The 17,839-nt window shown below is 41.0% G+C and overlaps 1 protein-coding gene and 1 long non-coding RNA gene across 3 annotated transcripts in view; one reads left to right on the plus strand and one right to left on the minus strand.

Annotated features, from left to right (window-relative positions):
* LOC105499571 (ubiquitin specific peptidase 46) overlaps positions 1-17,839 on the minus strand; it is a 78,870-nt gene that overhangs the window by 59,717 nt on the left and 1,314 nt on the right. Inside the window, exon 1 of one of the 2 annotated variants that reach the window (XM_071093342.1) lies at positions 16,149-16,267. The exons of the other annotated variant lie outside the window; for it this stretch is intronic. Coding sequence (XP_070949443.1) covers positions 16,149-16,163 — 15 coding nt within the window. The 5' untranslated portion in view covers positions 16,164-16,267. Of the gene's footprint in view, positions 1-16,148; positions 16,268-17,839 lie in introns of those variants that run through there. 2 annotated transcript variants of the gene reach the window in all.
* LOC139362378 (uncharacterized) lies at positions 16,526-17,456 on the plus strand. Its single transcript, XR_011621181.1, has 3 exons — positions 16,526-16,653; positions 17,064-17,179; positions 17,380-17,456. It is a non-coding gene; the product is annotated as an uncharacterized lncRNA (long non-coding RNA).

Below are 17,839 nucleotides of genomic sequence, written 5' to 3' on the forward strand. Positions count from 1 at the left end.
GCTTCTTACTCTGTCGCCCAGGCTGGAGTGCAGTGGTGCCAACAGGGTTCACTGCAGCCTCAACCTCTCAGGCTCAAGTGATCCTCCTACCTCAACCCCAAGAGTAGCTGGTACTACAGGCATGTGCTACTACCATGCCTGGCTTTTTTTTTTGTAGAGTCAGGGTCTTGCCATGTTGTCCAGGCTGGTCTCGAAATTCCTGGGCTCAAACAATCCTTTCCCCTTGACCTCCTAAAGTGCTGGGATTACTGGTGTGAGCCATTGTGCCTGGCTGAAAAATGGATACTGAGGGGACAATCAGCAGTCATATCCCTGCAGCAAGGTTTGTATCAGGAAAAAAGAAAAAGAAAAAAGAAAGTAACTTGAACTGGTTAAGTAATTATAGTAATTCATATGATGGAATACCATGTAGCTAATTTAAAAAGTAAAGTTACCCTACAGGTACTGCTATGAAAATTTGCCTAAGATACAATGATAAGTAAAAACATGTTACAGAGTAACAACGTGTTGTATAGGACAAAACTGTAAATGTGGTTCATTCCATCAACAGACACTGAGCCCTGCGGTGTGCCTGGCTCTATTCTACATCTGAGGGACACGAGGTGAACAAAGCAGACCAGGCCACTGTATTCAACATCTACATTTTAATGGAAATTTCTGAAAGAACACTTGAGAGATTATAACAGTGGTCCCCAGCATCAGGGAGTAGGCCTAGAAGAAGAGGAGGTTAAGAACGGGCTTTTCTTATTATCTTTTTAACTCTTTGAATTTGCACTATGAGCATATATTATTTTTTATTAAAATTTTAGGTCAGGCTCATGGCTGTAATCCCAGCAGTTTGGGAGGCCAAGACAAGTGGATCACCTGAGGTTGGGAGTTCAAGACCAGCCTGATCAACATGGAGAAACTCCGTCTCTACTTTAAAAAAAAACACAAAATTAGCCAGGCGTGGTGGCGCATGACTGTAGTCCCAGCTACTCAGGAGGCTGAGGTAGGAGAATTGCTTGAACCCGGGAGACAGAGGTTGCAATGAGCCAAGATCGCACCATTGCACTCCAGCCTGGGCAACAAGAGCAAAACTCCATCTTAAAAAAAAAAAAAAATTAACAAATTTTTAAAAATGTAATAAAAGTTTAGTAAATGAATGCCCTGCAGACCAGTTGCCTAAGGCCCTTGGCAAATACCTCAGAGTTGTATTTGGCCATTTTTTTTTCACCACTATGAAATGCCTCTGATTTTAGTCACTTTACCTCTTTGTGGCCTTAGTTTCCTGGCTGAGAGGTTGGGCTGCTGATATCCAGTCTAACTATTCCTCAGGGCAGCAGAGAGAATGAAGCAAAAACTGGGAATGTTATCAGCACTGTATAAATCGTAAAGTATGTTACAAATCCAAGAGACTGCACTTCTATTGCTAGCACCCTGCACAAGACACAAAAGGCAATGAGGGGCACTGAAAAATAATTGCTATATGACCAGATGGTGAACAAAGTACCTATCTAGTGGGCTAAATCACAGGGTCTGGAAGCATAAGAAACATAGGGTTCTTATTTCCATCAGTAAAAAATGTGGTAACCTTTGAAAAACAATGCAGCCAACTTTATTAAAAATAGCATCTGAGCTGGGACAAGTTCCAACAAGACTATCATCTTAGCTCCTCAAAGCACCTCTGAAAGCAATTCTATGACTACCAAGGGGTGCTACTAAAACACAAACAACAATAACAAAATCCCAGGAAGGATGATTCATAAATGCATAAGATGGAAAAAGAAAGAAATGTTTTGAAGCAATTTACAAGGAAAACAAGTTAGAATTTCTTCCTTGGTTGGGGGTTAAAGGATGAAGATGGCCTTGCCCAGAAGGAGGAAATAATGAAAACAATGGCATTAAAAGGTCTGGAAAAACCAATGAGAACTCTGTCGAAATATGGAAGAGCCTAAAACAAAAACACAGGAACCAGGAAGGGTCCCTGGAGAAGAGCCAGACCATGCCACAGATTAAAAAATGAAGGCCCAGAGAAGCAAACGTACTTGCCCAAGATCTTTCCAAGGCAGCTCATTTATCTGCATCCTAGGACATGCAGCCTTTCTTTCAAGTTTGTACAAGGAAGGGACACAAGAAAGGCCAAAGATAACATGTAAGGATTTCTAAGTACATAGAGAATAAGTCATTAATTAAATTAAAGTAGATGACAGGAGAGGTGAACATTGCTGCTAAAACCACATTTGTAGATCTGTGGTTCAAAAGGCTACTCTACTTATCAACTATACTTTCAAAGTACAAAGCACATAAAGGACCTATTTTCAAAAGGACTAGTGTTCCCAGAAATCTGATGACAAAGATCATTCCTGTAGTCTTATGGAGAAAGTGAAGCAAAAATGAAGTGACTCAGCCCAAGATCTCAGGATAAGTCAGAAGTCACCCGACAGAATTCAAGTGTGATCACAGAGGAATTATGGCCACTGATGCCTCTGATGTAATTAATAATAACAGAGAACTCATAAATAGCATAGACTGTGTACAGTCACATTCTAGGGATTTTACCTGTATTTCATTCATTTTAATCCTCATAAAAACTCTGAGGCAGATGCTGCTACTGGCCTTATTTTAAAGATAAGAAAACTAAGAGGGCAGGGAACTATTCAAGTTCACACAGGTGCTAAGTACTGGAATTGGGTTTGAACTTGAACAATCTGGCTCCAGTGTGTGTACCCCCAACTACTACATAATATGGACTCTCAGGGAGGCAGAGTCTCCTTGGAACCACAGAACTGAAAGAACTGAAGAAACCGAAGAGGTCACGAAGTTGTCAGGAGAACCCCCTTCCTTCTGAAGCACCCCTTGAAATTTTCCAGAATGAGAACACACAAGTCCTTTTCCATGAAATCTCTACAGAGTACTGGCAACCCGTTTAGAGGAAACATAAAATTGAGATTGGGAGTCAGGGGAGACATGAGATGTAGTCAAGAGGAAAGCAGATTTTTTTTCAAAATCATTTCAAAGACTGTGGACCTTTTATCTAGCCAAATAATAAAAACAAATAATGTCAACTTTTAAAAAGCTAAAAGAGAAAACCATATCAAAAAGCGAATTTGAATTCTAGGGAGTAAACCATTTTACACCTAATAATGAAATAATGTACAATCTTCTCTACTAAATACTTAGATAGATACTGACAATAACATAACGAAAACAATGGAAAAGGGAGAGAAAGTGCATATGTAGAACAAAATGTGTTAATATATTAATATAGCTTATCTCTTGGTAACATAGCTTATCTCTTGGATTACTGCAGGGAGAGGGGTGGGGAAGAAGAGAACTGGCAATGAATTAAATTGAGGAAAGAAATTGTTTATTTTAATCCAAAGAAAGTTGCAGAATATCTGTTATGCCTTTAAAAGATACAAACCCACAGACCAGCCAGGAGCACTATCCATCTCCTCCTCTAGCTGCCTCTCCTCATCATTTGTTTCAACGTCACTCTTCAAAGCTACCTTCCCTGACCCTTCCCACTCATAGAATCCTGTCTGTTCCTCCACAGCCCTTAGAACAATCTGTAACATCATAATTGTAATTATTTAACAACTGTCTTCCCACTAGACCACAGGTCTGCAACTAACAGCCCATGGGCAGATTATGCCAACTGTTGTCATAAATAAAGTTTTACTGCAACACAGCCATGATCATTCATTTACTTATGGCAACTGTTTTCACAATATTAACAGCAGAATTGCGTAGCTGTGATACAGACACTACGGCCCACAAAGCCTAAAACATTTACTCTCCAGACATTTACAGAAAAGCTTACCAACCCCTGTACTAGGCCATAAACTTTATAAGGGCAGCAATTAGGTATGATTCATTTGCCAGCACCTAGTAGAATGTCTGGTGTATAGAAGGCACTTGATAAATTTGCTCATTGAATAAACTTGGGAAGCAGGGGGAACGTTAGCAGTAGGTGCCACTCATTCAGACAACTTCACATCTACATATTCGTTCAATCTTGCTTGCTAACCCAAGGCAGATTACTCTTAATATCCCCATTCTACACATGAAAAAAATGTACGGAACCTGCCCAAGCTCACTCAGCCAATAAGAGCAGATCTGGGATTCAAACCTACGTCAATTCCATTCCTGAGTCTGAGCTCTGGACCACAAGTCAGGAGAGAAGATATTCTCATTCACATTTTCAGTAATTCTTTAGCTACAGATGTAAGGCTTGGGCAGACAGCCAGAACTGTCTCTGAGTATGTCCACTTTCACTGCTGGCTGTCACACATTACCTAACCACCGGGCACTTACCCAGAGTGGCTACGAATGCCTGACCTGTTTAGTTAGCAACATGTCACCACTGAGCCCCTGTCCCACTGAGCAATACTGAATGTGACTCTCTCTGCCAAATAAATCATTGATGGGAACTCATTATCCCCATGTCATAGCTGAAGGAAATGAGGTTAACTAACTTGCCAAGGTCAAATGTTAGCATAAGGCAGAGGTAAGTGGTGAATCTATGATCTTAACACCATTTTTCTACAACACTGGTTCCTGTTTCAACAGCCCATTCCTCTCCAGGCTTTAACAGGGAAAGCAATCATGAACAAGAAGGCAGTCAAGGGGCATTTTCATTCCACAGCATGACAGCGTGTCACTTCTATGTCTTATATCAGGGGTCCCCAAGCCCCAGGGACAGTTCTGTGACCTGTTAGGAACCAGGCAGCACAGCAGGCAAGCAGGCATTATCACCTGAGCTGTACCTCCTGTCGCATCAGCAATAGCGTTAGATTCTCACAGGAGAGTGAACCCTACTGTGAACTGCGCAGCAGAGGGATCTAGGTTGCGTACTCCTTCTGAGAGTCTAATGCCTGATAATCTGAGGTGGAACGTTCATCCCAAAACCATCCCCAGCCCTGCCCAGGTTTGTGGAAAAGTTATCTTCCACAAAACTTGTCCCTGGTGCCAAAAAGTTTGGGGACTGCTATCTTACATGATACTGAATTAAAAAAAAAAAACTCTGAAAAAAACCTTGGGGCAGGCGCAGTGGCTCACGCCTGTAATCCCAGCACTCTGGGAGGCCAAGGTGGGCGGATCACAAGGTCAGGAGTTTGAGATCAGCCTAACCAATATGGTGACACCCCGTTTCTACTAAAAATACAAGAAATTAGCCGGGCGTGGTGGCATGCACCTGTAAGCCAAGCTACTAAGGAGGCTGAGGCAGGAGAATCGCTTGAACCCAGGAGGCGGAGGTTGCAGTGAACTGACATCATGCCATTGTACTCCAGCCTGGGGGACAGAGAGGGTCTCCATCTCAAAACAAAAACAAAAATTAGCCAGACATGGTAGCATGTACCTGTAATCCCAGCTACTCGGGAGGCTGAGGCAGGAGAATCGCTTGAACCCAGGAGGCAGAAGTTGCAGTAAGCCGAGATCACACCACTCCAGCCTGGGAGGCGGAGAGAGACTACATCTCAAAAACAAACAAACAAAAACAAACAAACAAAAACCTCAACATGACTCCATTTAATAATTGTACACAGAGGCCAAAACATCTGCCACTGAAGAAAGCTGACGCTGGGATACTTGACTACATGACCATCCCAAGTCATTCTAGCAAGAACTGTTAAAAAATATCTAGAAAGAAGCTTTGGCTGGCAAAACAATTCTCCATATATTTAGAAATAACACAATGAAGTCCTTATGCAAAACTAAAACTTCAAGTCAAAAGCAGAACAAAGAATCTTGAGACCATGTCTGTTTTCTAGCTGCAGGTGGAAGACAAGGAAATAGCCACTCATGCCACTGAACTCAGTGAGCTAGAAGCAAGCATCTCATTTTCAATTCAATCTTTCTACAAAGCCACCAAGATGCTGCCTGAATTATCGTGTCCCTTAAGCTCCTACTTTACACAGAAATACACTTCCCATCTCTTCCCAGAAAGGCAGAGAGAAGGCTGGGGTCCTTGCAAAATCCCAGGTCAAAAAGGCCTTGATATGGTTTGGCTCTGTGTCTCCACCAAATCTCATCTAGAATTGTAATTCCCACAATTCGAGGGGCCTGGTGGGAGGTGACTGGATCATTGGGGTGGTCTTTCCCCTTGCTGTTCTCATGATAGTTCTCACAAGATCCAGTTGTTTGAAAGTATGTGGCACTTTCCCTTTCCCTCTCTCTTGCTCTCTCCTGCTCCACCATGGTAAGATGTGCCTGCTTCCCCTACAACTTCTGTCATGATTTTAAGTTTCCTGAAGCCTCCCAGTCATGCTTCCTGTTAAGCCTTTGGAACTGTGAGTCAATTAAACCTCTTTTCTTCATAAATTACCCAGTCTCAGGTAGTTCTTTATAGCAGTGTGAGAATGCACTAACATAGGCCTACTCTGCAAATTTTATTAATAGGGTGATTTCATCCTCCTTTCTTCTCATCCAAGCTCAAGGTCTTCATCAGTGAAAATCACAACTCCTGCATTCCCACCTCACAGCATGGGGAGCACTGCAGGCATCAACATGCCTCAATGCACTTGTGCAGCAACCCTGCCCTCGGGAACCAGTCCCTCCTGGGTCAGTATTGCACCATCAGAGATATTTTCAACAAATGTAACAAAAAATCCTGAAATGTGCTGATTATGAAATATAAAATATAAAATTCTGAGCTCTCTCCTCCCACCCCCAATAGGGTAGCAATGGGAGAAAAAATATGAGCAAGTTGTTCTTTAGAGCAATGTTACTCAAAACGCTCCGTGGTGAGCTACATCCAGAAACTGAAAACATGGAGATAAAATGGGTGGATACAGTAATTTTGTATCTGTCAAGTTTAGTAACAAAAAATTAAGGCTTGCATTTTATTTCTCTTTGGGTTTTTTTTATTCCATTTTGCTAGTTATTCCTTTTTATTGTATTTTACAAATATATTGGTCTGAGACAGACTGAAAATAACAATAAAACTAGTCCTTCCCTGCAGACTCTGAAAATAATTACCAACAGCAAGGCATTTAAATAAAATTGAGTTTATTTTCCTAAATGTGTGAATAGCTGCTGAAGCTCACTTCTAATAAGAGAAATGCAAACTACAAATTAAGACACCACCTTTCCCCTGACTGGCAAAGATCAAAAGGTTTCTGGGTAGCAAACTGCTTTGGCAAGGCTGCAGGCAGCCAGAGTCACACATATTGCTGATGGAGGGCAATTTGGCAAAATCCATCCCAGTTACAAATGCAAATCCATTTTTAGGAAGTCGGTCTACAGATATACTCCCACATATGGAGAAAGTTGTTCCTTACAGCCTTGTTTGTAAAAACCAAAGACTAGAAAACTACCTACAACATGTCCTGCTAGTCAGTGAGGGCCTGGTTCAGTGAATTCAATACACTCAAGCAACTGAATACTCTGCAGTGATAAAAAAAAGAATGAGGCGGCTGTTCCCACGGACCCTCCTATAAGACACAAACAGCAAGGGGCAGATCAGGACAGATCAGCGTATACTCTATGTACTGTTTGTGTTTTTAAAAACTAGGAGAGAAATATAAACACATTTGCTTGTATATGCACATAACTCTAAATGGAAGCATAAGAAACTATAACTATTGATAGATGCTAGAGATAAGAATTGGACAGTGGGTCTATTTTCAACATACAACCTTGTGCACATTTTGAAATGTCTGCCACATAAACTCAGAGTACCTATTCAGACACTTTACTTAAAAATTTAAAAAAGAAACTGCGCTTAGCTACTTCATGTATTTCTCAGTTAGGAAGGCTGTGTGCACCAAATGACACAAAAGGGTGTGGTATAAGCTCATTCAAAGACAACTTATCTTTTACTCACCACGTGCCCTCATTCTCAGGAAAAGGAAAAAATACTGTATCTTGACTAGTGACAAAAAAAGCTTAGCCACACCCCACCAGCATGTGTCTTCCAATGGCATTTTGGTCAGAAATCATAGCTTCTTCCTCCCTTTGTCCTGCAGCCCTTCCCTAGTTCTCCTTGACTGAAAACCATAGCTGGTTTATAACACACATGCTCATCTTCTTGCCACTGCTCACCAGCAGGAGTGGTTCTTATTTTATAGACCCAGAGAGGCCTCAGTGACCTGTCCAACATCACTAAAGCTGGAAAGCAATCAGAGCCCAGGATTTCTGAGTCCTAGCTCAGGGCTCTGTCTACTACAGTGTTTCATGGACTCTTTCACTAGTGGAAACAGGAAGGGCACTGGAAGAAAGTGGTAATGCAATGCCCAGGCAACAGGCTAAGCACTAGACATCAATCTCTCTGGTTAAGCCCCACAATGACCCAGGAAGGTAAGTCCTCTCATTACCCACAGGCTATGGATAAGAAGTATGTCTTTACAAGGGTAGAGAACATCAAGCTCTCATACCCAATCAACAGTGGTATAGAAAGTCCAACCAGATCTCAGCCATGTGCTCACCTGCCTCCCAAGGAAGCTCACTGACCAGATTCATCATCTACAAAGCAGTTCAACAAATGGTGCTCCTCCAAGAGCCGGTTATTTGAGCCACTACAAAGAACCTCTCATCTGAGCCAATGTCACCCAAACTATGGGCCATGAATCCTGGAGGGAGGGGAATTACTCTTAGATGGCATCAGTATGAATAGTTTTAACTGTAGAAATAATGTTTTTGAAAAGGATTAGAAAAGCATAAAACTAGCTCATCAAACCCATCATTTTGCAGATGTTTCCGAATGAGGTCAAATTAGGGTGAACAGATTAAGGAAAACTAAGTAAATAAGTTCAAGTGATACACAGGTGTAGCAAAAACCATGAAGAATGATGACAAACTGACATTTGAGTATCACTGACCTAAGTAACTGGATCCATCCCACAGTTTTTCTCTAGAGTAAGAAAAATTTGGAAATAATAGGTTATTCACCCCTACCCTGCCAACCATACAATATGCATTCGTTCTGAATGTTATTTTTATTTATTTATTTGTATTTGCCTTCTCTCCATTACTATAGTACCCCTCTGATTCACGAGGCAGGGAAACCCAGTTCCCAAAGCATCCTGAAACTCTGCATTTAAATGGGAGTGTCCTGTGGTGGCTTAACCTTAGAGTGACCTACCTCGAGTTTGCCCTGAATGGCTCAGATCACACCTATAGATCAATTAATGTTTTATAATTACTCTGAGCATTCTTTTTCATTTTGAAAAGTATCTGACTTCGGAACCCAATTAGACAGTTTCCTGTTGTCCTGTCACCTGCTACAGCGCTGATGAGAAGAGTCCTGTGGGCCTCTCTCTACCTCTTTCTCCCAACACCACAGCTTTAAAGACGGTATCTCATTGACTACCTTTGTTGTAAAAAGATAAATAGGCTCTAAGATTTACCAAACAGGATTCTGAATTCCAAACTCCTCCACTTTACAACTATATAGAAAATAGAAGTTGTTTTGTTTTTCCCAAAGCCTTGCTGCTCTAAAAATGGTCCTGAAACCAGCATTATCTGTATCACCAGAGAGCTTGTTAGAAGTGCAAAATCTCAGCCCTACCCCAGACCTGCTGAATCCAAATCTACATTTTAACTAGAGCTCCAGCTAATGCCTATGCATAATAAAATTGGAGGCATACTGCTGTACTGCAAGGCAATTCTTCCATTCTACCAAATTACATCCCTTCATTCATTTATCAATATTTATTTATTGAGCACTAACCACATATGTGCTAGGCACTGTGCTGACAGCTGGGAAATCAACAGTGAATAATACAAATAAATATAGTTCCTGCCCTCATAGAGTTGTCAGTCTAACATGGTGGTTTCTCAACCTTGGAAGCTCACATCGGAATCAACTGTGGCACGTAAAATACACACTCACACATACACACACAGGTGCCTAAAATTCACCCCAGACTACCTACATCTACATACTGTCGGAAACGCTTGAGACTGGGACCCTAGAAACTGTATGTTAAAAAAGCTCCAATTGGTGGAACCACTTCGGAGAGCAATTTGACACACCTAGCAAAGCTGCAGATGGGCGCATCCTAAAAGCAGCACATTGACTTCCAGGATTATATCCTAAAGAAATGAAGACACTTGAGCAAAGAAGACAGAAACAAGAACATTCACTGTAGCACTGTTTCCAGAGAGAATATTGTAGAAACTACCAAATTGCCCCTAAATAAGAGAATGAATAAGTAAACCATGGTTAAGTCAAAGAATCCTGTTACAGAGCAGTCAGAATGAATAAACTCGACCTCTATGTGTTGACATAATCTCAAACATACCTGTTGAGTAAAGACAGTTGCAAAAGGCTACACAGTTTTATCCATACACAAACGTTGCAATCCATTGCTTATGAATTCATATATACGAAGTAAAGTATAAGACATGTTTGGTAAACACCATACCAACTTTAGGAAAATGATTTGCTCTGGGAGGAAGAGAAAGGAAAGAGATAGGGGTGAATGAGTGTCTATTTTTAAGGTAAAAGAGTCTAAAAAGAGTTAGTGCTATTTTTAAGGTAATGTGTCTAAAAATAAAAGTAACCAAATATGGCTACATTTTAATGTCTGTTAAATCTGAAGGGTAGGTAAACCTATATAACATTATTTTTTTCATGCTTTTTTGTATGTTAATGTTTTGTGATTCAATTATTATTTTTAAAATTTCTTTTAAAAGCTTCACAGGTGATGTGATACAAAACCAGTGCTGAAAATCTCCGTTCTGAGAACATATACTAATAAAAAACCTGGCTATTTAATATCAAGAAAAAGTTAAGTTGTCCGGGTGCAGTGGCTCACGCCTGTAATCCCAGCACTTTGGGAGGCCGAGGTGGGCGGATCACGAGGTCAAGAGATCAAGACCATTCTGGCCAACACGGTGAAACCCTGTCTCTACTAAAAATACAAAAATTAGCTGGGCATGGGGGCACGTGCCTGTAGTACCCTACTCAGGAGGCTGAGGCAGGAGAATTGCTTGAACCTGGAAGCGGAGGTTGCAGTGAGCTGAGATGGCGCCACTGCACTCCAGCCTGGCATCAGAGCGAGACTCCATCTCAAAAAAAAAAAAAAAAAGAAAAAGAAAAAAGAACAGAAAAAGTTAAGTTACTAGCTTAAATAATTTACATTCATTTTTAAAAAAACTTTCACATGGAGTAATTTATTAAGCAATATTTTTTAAGAGGCTAAGGTTATTACCCAAGGGAAGCAATATTTCTCCAAGCATGGCCCTCAGCTCACCTATAACAGAATGTGGAGGGAGTAGGAAGGAAGAGGGAACACTAATTTAAAAGGCAGATTCCAGAACCCCAACTAAGACCTACTTAATCAAACTCTCTGGGTGTTGAACCCCAGAGTCTAAATTTTTAATAAGAGAATGCACATGTGGGCACCATTCTTTGGTACACCAAAGAACCTAAAACCATACATTTCTTTGTTTAATGAGGTAATACTCGTCATACTCTGAAAATTAAAATGAAGTGTAGAGAATACTTTCTAAATATTTGAGACAGTAATTCCACCAGTATATATTCAAGCAGATCCAGATAAAAATTTTCCTGCACCGTGTACCTAACTTGAAGGACAAAGAAATGTATTTTAGGAAGACAACCATCATTTCACAATGCCTTTCTAAAAGAACTTGAAAGAGCAACTGGGTAAACAGGAAAACTCCACAAGTCCAGTTTTGCTGCTGTTCTCACCGGAACAGGCCCTAGACACAATTTTCACTAAAGCCAATTTCAATTAAACCAAGCAAATGTGGCTCGACCAAGGCCTGGCTGGCACAGGAAGGTCTCCTGAATTTACTATCAAAACTCAAGATATCTTCTCAGTGCCACTCTATTATTTTTTTGTTACTCGTTTTCACCCCTCCACAGTGATTATCTTGTCATCATTTTTTTCACCTGCATCTTCCAATTCATCCCTACCTTTCATGACTTTTGCTTTGGTCTCCTTGATTTTCCTCTTCATTGTCCCTGTTTTCAGACAAAACCAAAACTACAATCCTGACTTTCAAGCCCTGGAAAACTGCTCCCAAGCCCGAGTTGAAAACAAACCAGCATAACAAACACATGAAAAGATGTTCAACCTCCCCTAGCAAACAGAAAAAGTGCAAATTTTAAACCACAAAGGCACAATTTCACACCCATCAGACTGGCAAAACATCAAGTCTAGCAATATCAAATATCTGTAAACATGTGAAGCAATTGGAACCCCCAAATGCTGCTTGGTTGGAATGCAAATTGGTACAACTTCTTTGGAGAGCAATCTGGCAACTTATTAAAGAAGACGATCTAATTTCTTTGACCCAGCAATTCCCTTCCAGGTTTACACCACAGAGAAACTGTCAACTGTCAACTGTGTACACTATACACAGGGAGATGAGTTCACAACTGTTCATTGCACTAAAACAGCACTCACAAATTTGTAAGCCTGCTTACAACATTACAATGAATGTGTCATAGCATATTTATATAATAAAATGTGGTTATATAGCAGTTAAACCAGGATTATGTGTCTCTCAATAGCAAAATCACAATTTAAACAATAAAAGCAAACTGAGAAGAATGTTTAGTATTATAAAGCATGTTTAAAACATGAAAAAATACACTATATCTAGTTTATGAATGCACACAAATCTAGTAAAAATATAAAAATACACAATAAACAACAAATGCAGAATAGTGGTGGAGGGGCAACAAGATCAGGAAGGACTCATAGGTGGTTTTAAATGTATATATAGTATTTTATTTCTTCACGGGGTGGGGAGTACACGAGTATTCACTCTATTATTCTACATTTCTGTATGTCTAAAAATCACCCTCACTCAGAAAAAAAGCCAAAGTCTGAGCTAATTTAAAAGTATCTGAGGGTTCTGAAAGTGGCATTGGAACTTGAGGAAGAACAGGAAGGTTGGCCCTATGAGTGTAAAGTGAAGCTTTGGGGACCATGGAGTCCCACTACCATGATCTTAAAACCATCCATGACAAAGAATCATTCTCAGAATTGTGGTAAACTTCCATGTACAGCACTTAAAACATCCCTCAAACTTCAAGTCATAGTCCCAGAAGAGAAATATTCCAAAAACCCTTTACTGTTGGGGTTGGTTGGTAATCGAGTTTGTCTCAAGAATGTTTTTGCAGCAGGGCACAGTGGCTCATGCCTTTAATCCTAGTACTCTGAGAGGCTGAGGCGGGCGGATCAACTGAGATCAGGAGTTTGAGACCAGCCTGGCCAACATGGTGAAACCCTATCTCTACTAAAAATGCAAAATTAGCCAGGCATGGTAGCAGGCACCTGTAATCCCAGCTACTCGGGAGGCTGAGGCAGGAGAATCATTTCAATCCAGGAGGCAGAGGTTGCAGTGAGCCATCGCACTCCAGCCTGGGCACCAAGAACAAAACTCTATCTCAAAAAAAAAAAAAAAAAAAGATTTTGCTGGTTGATTTTTGGGTGGCCTTTTCTCTTAAAGACCACCAAGGCCTTTCAAACCCTTAGGCCAGCATTTGGTTCCACCACAACTGAAGGTTTGTTATAAGAAGCTGCATTAAAATAATTAGACCAGAAAAGTTAACTAGACTAAAAGACACCATCTTTTACATCTCTTCTAGTTAGTTAGCTTTGGGTGGCTTCATGGGTAGGCTAGAGATAGAGATAGGTGGTTACCAAATACCCTTCTGATGATACCACAGAATTTAATACCGTCATGGAACCCCAATCCATTCACACTAACTAGAAAGACTAGGAGGGGGGAAAAAAGACATCTGAGCTAGAGAAATTTCTCTTAATTGCTAAGAGAATAAAAATTGAAAATGTCTTTCAATTATAACATAAACATACCAAAATTCCACTTAGTGAAGAATAAATAAACAGGTTTTATGGTATGAGTGAACTGAAGCACATAAAGTTGCTATTCAGAAAAGGTATCATAATCTTTCATTCTAACTAAATACTGGCATTCAACTTCGTTTTCTTGGAGGAGTCCAAGAAAAACAGAAAAATCCGCAGAACTAATTGTCAGGTCCCGACCTAACATAAACCTCTGCATATGAGACCAGTGGGGCCAGAAAAACAGAATTTCTTTTCTTTAAACATTAACTCACCTCACCTCACACTGTATTTTCTAACCCCAGCAACTATCAGAGTAGACCCTCACATGACTTTACACCTAGCTGATACATTAACTAAACTTACAGTTGCCAACTATCTTTGAGAATGGCAAGCATGAATAACAGTAACAGAGGAAAAGGCAAGATATCTGTTCCCCCAAATCATAAGACCAACATATTTTTTAATAATTAAAAAATTGTTTCCAACCATTCTCAAAATACTTGCCTTAGGTAAGTAGTTATCAAGATAAAACTATAAAAATTCTCTAGTTTTCTTTCAAAATTTTAATGTTTACTTTCCCTTTATTTCAACATAACTTCATTTATTTATATGTATATGTTTTTATTTACATGATTTTATTTGTTTGTTTGTTTTTGGTAGAGATGGGGTCTCACTATGTTGCCTAGGCTGATCTTGAACTCCTGGGCTCAAACAGTCCTCTTGCCTCAGCCTCCCAAGTACTGGTATTACCAGTGACCCACCATGGCCAGCCTACTTCATTGATTTAAAAGAACTAAAATCTGGCACTCAAACTGGTGTCAAAAATTACCCTGAGGCTGCTCTACAGATGCTAAAATGCTAATATCTCATAAGTTTAATGCAGTTTTAAACAAGGCAGTTAGGTAACGAAGTGGTTGCTAACCAATTAAGAGGTGCAGATTTTCATAAAGGCTTTATCTAAGAAATTCTACTAAGAAGCTTTTCATGACCAAAACCAGAAAATCAGTTTTAGAAGATGAGAAAAACAAAGGTCCTCAGAAATACAACAATTTGTCCAAAAGCACCATTGGATTCATGCTTAACTGGAGAGACACCCAATGGTGCAGATTTCAATTCTAACTCACATTGACTATAATCATGTCCTCATATAAAATAAAAGCCAGAAGTAGAACATGTATCCAACTTTGGTCAAATGAGAATATATTTTTGAAATGTCCTGTTGTATTAATCAGTCTTTCCACTGTACAGCTGCTGGGAGTTTGTTCAACCTCTATCTGTGCTGGTATCACACTGTATTGAAATGGTTTCATCTTTACCAATGTTACACCCACAAGATAAGGAACGGTGGGACAGGGACCCACCTCATTCATTTATTAAGCAGTTGAATATAGTCTGTGCCAACACTAACATAGCAGGTCCTCAACAGATGGCCATTTATTGGAACAAAACTTGTAATCTATTTGATACACGGCATTTTCTCAGAGGTACATCTTACAGCATTATTAACAAATGAAATAAGATTAGAAGATCTGGACCAATTTGCATTGGTATGTCACATTTGGTTTCTTCTAACTAATGCTTCCTTTTTAGAAAATTCCTCAAGCTCTTCAAACAGGAAACTTTAAAAAAACCCAAAAACAAAAACCTTCCATTTGCAGGGCCATAAATATATATAGGAAGTTAAATCCATTGGTCTGGATAAAAATCAGAGGATTATCAACAGAAGACATTTCCTCATGCTTGGTAGCAGCTAGTGCATTATGAAAATTACAACACACCAGCCAAACAAGCTTTACTATATCTGAACCAGACACTGCTGTGTGGCCAAGCTGCCTTGCCCTGAGCAAGTTCATCAAGAATTACCATGGCAGGAATTCACACGGAAGAAAAATTAAAACAAATGGAAACTAGTACTAAACTTCCAGTGGACAATAAAAGTTCAGCAAGTGGGTGGGTAAGTGGAGGAATGAAGATATTTTCCAAGTTTCCTATATCTAAAACTGGCACAAGAAGTATAGGGATGTTTAGTTCTCAATCACACAAAGTATCTGCCACAAGTTTGGTTTCTACTCTGCCGGGTCCTTTCTTATCTGGTGGAGGAAACAAATCCACTTTCAATGATAGATCTTCATTTTTTCCTGTTACCCAGAAAAATGGTATCTTCTAACATCCTTTCTGGTCACATATCAGCCTGTTCAAAATATGTCAAACGATCTGCTTAAAAAAAAAAAAAAAAAAAAAAAATGCAATCCTCACTTGCTCTTACTACAACTACTCAAACCAGCTGGGACCAAACAAACTTAGGAGTGGGAAGGGTCAGTAAGAGGCCCACAGAGAAGCTAAGCAGTGAGAAGGGACCTGTAAGACACCTACCTGGAAACAATTCATTATTGAGCGAAGAATCAAGGTCCAGTGAATATTTACGTCTGATCCAGTGAAAAGACAGCAGTTTTCTCATATCCAGCCTTCTCCTCTGGGAAGGAAGACTGGGAGGGGCGGCAGGGGCGGTGGGGGTGGGGGGGGGGTGACCTGAGCAGGGGGCGGGGTTAAGGATTCCCACTCCAGCCTTCCTAAACGTGGGCGGTGTTTATATTAGTGGTTGCTTCCACCAGGTCTGAAATGGCATGATCTCCACTGTCCTTTAAACACCTGGTAGATGACATAACAATGAGAAAGATGATGTTGACAATGACACTGAGTTCTAGCCATGTACCAGGCCCTATGCCCGAGTAATACAATATTAACATCTCCTTTTGGTAGATAAGGAAAGTCTAAGACTGGGCAACTTGTTCAAGGACACAAAGCCAACATGTGTTAGAACCAGGACCTGCCGAGCATGGTGGCTCACAGCAGTAATTTGGCGCTTCGGAAGGCTGAGGTGGGAGGACCTCTTGAGCCCAAGAATTAGGGACCACCTTGGGGAACAAAGGGAGACCCAGTCTCTATGGAAAATTTAAAAATTAGCCAGGCATGGTGGCACGTGCCTGTAGTCCCAGCTACTCAGAAGGCAGAGGTGGGAGAATCGCTTGAGCCTGGGAGGTGGAGGCTGTAGTGAGCCACCATGTTCATGCCACTGCACTCCAGCCTGAGTGACAGTGTGAGACCCTGTCAAAAAAAAAAAAAAAAAAGGAACCAGGACCTGAACCCAGAAAGTCTGACATTAGAACCCAAACTCTGTCACTCTCTCTAGACACAGCGTCTAAATAGGCACATCGGACTCTTTAATTAATGAAATTACTTGTTCCTCACTTCATCTGGGTGATGGTCCTAAATTTGGTACCTTTTTAGGTCTCCACCCAAGATGTCAACTCTCAGGGCAGTATTGGCCTGCTCCTCTCAGGTCCTCCCCACACCCTGTCTCCCTAGCTGAGTTTCACTGAAACACATTGTGACATTCAGCCCAGGTGTGCCAGAAAGCCCCAACAGCACTGAGGGCGGGAGGGAGGCGGGAGGGAGGCGGGTGGGGGGAGGTTGGGGGCTGGCTTCCTCTAGGAACATGCTAGCTCTCAAGTTTCCAGCCTGCTTCTACACAGAGAGGTGTAACCACACACAAGCTGGACAAGAACACCACCAAGGGCTGGGACGGAGCCTAACTACCCTGTAGTATCCTTAGGCCTGCGGCCACACCAACAGACATGAAAGAGTATTCAAGCTGCTCCTGATTCACAGTTCCCTCAGAAGCTGGTCGTAGGAGAGAGAAACTGAGAAGGCATCACCTCTATAACAAGCAGCCCCTCCACAGGAATAAGAGTAAACCTGTCTCCTCGCAGAGAAATGAAAAAAGAGAAAACAGAAAGGCTCCAGGATCCACTCCCTGTATGAATTCGCCCGGCACCAACCAATACCTGTGCAGCTATCACTCTGGGAGGCCCCAGCATTTGCTCTGCTGGCCGTGACAGTGGCACGTCCCACTGTGCTGAAAGCTGAAGCCAGCAGGTCTCAATTCCACCCCTGAGCTAACACAAGGTTTCTTAATGCTCCTTTGCCATGTGTTGATCTTGCAACAGAATGTGGGACAGAAGATTTAAAAAGCTATGTGATGGGGGAAGGACAGCCAGATCACC

The sequence above is a fragment of the Macaca nemestrina genome, chromosome 3 (genome assembly GCF_043159975.1).
Source record: "Macaca nemestrina isolate mMacNem1 chromosome 3, mMacNem.hap1, whole genome shotgun sequence".
NCBI classification, from domain to species: domain Eukaryota; kingdom Metazoa; phylum Chordata; class Mammalia; order Primates; family Cercopithecidae; genus Macaca; species Macaca nemestrina.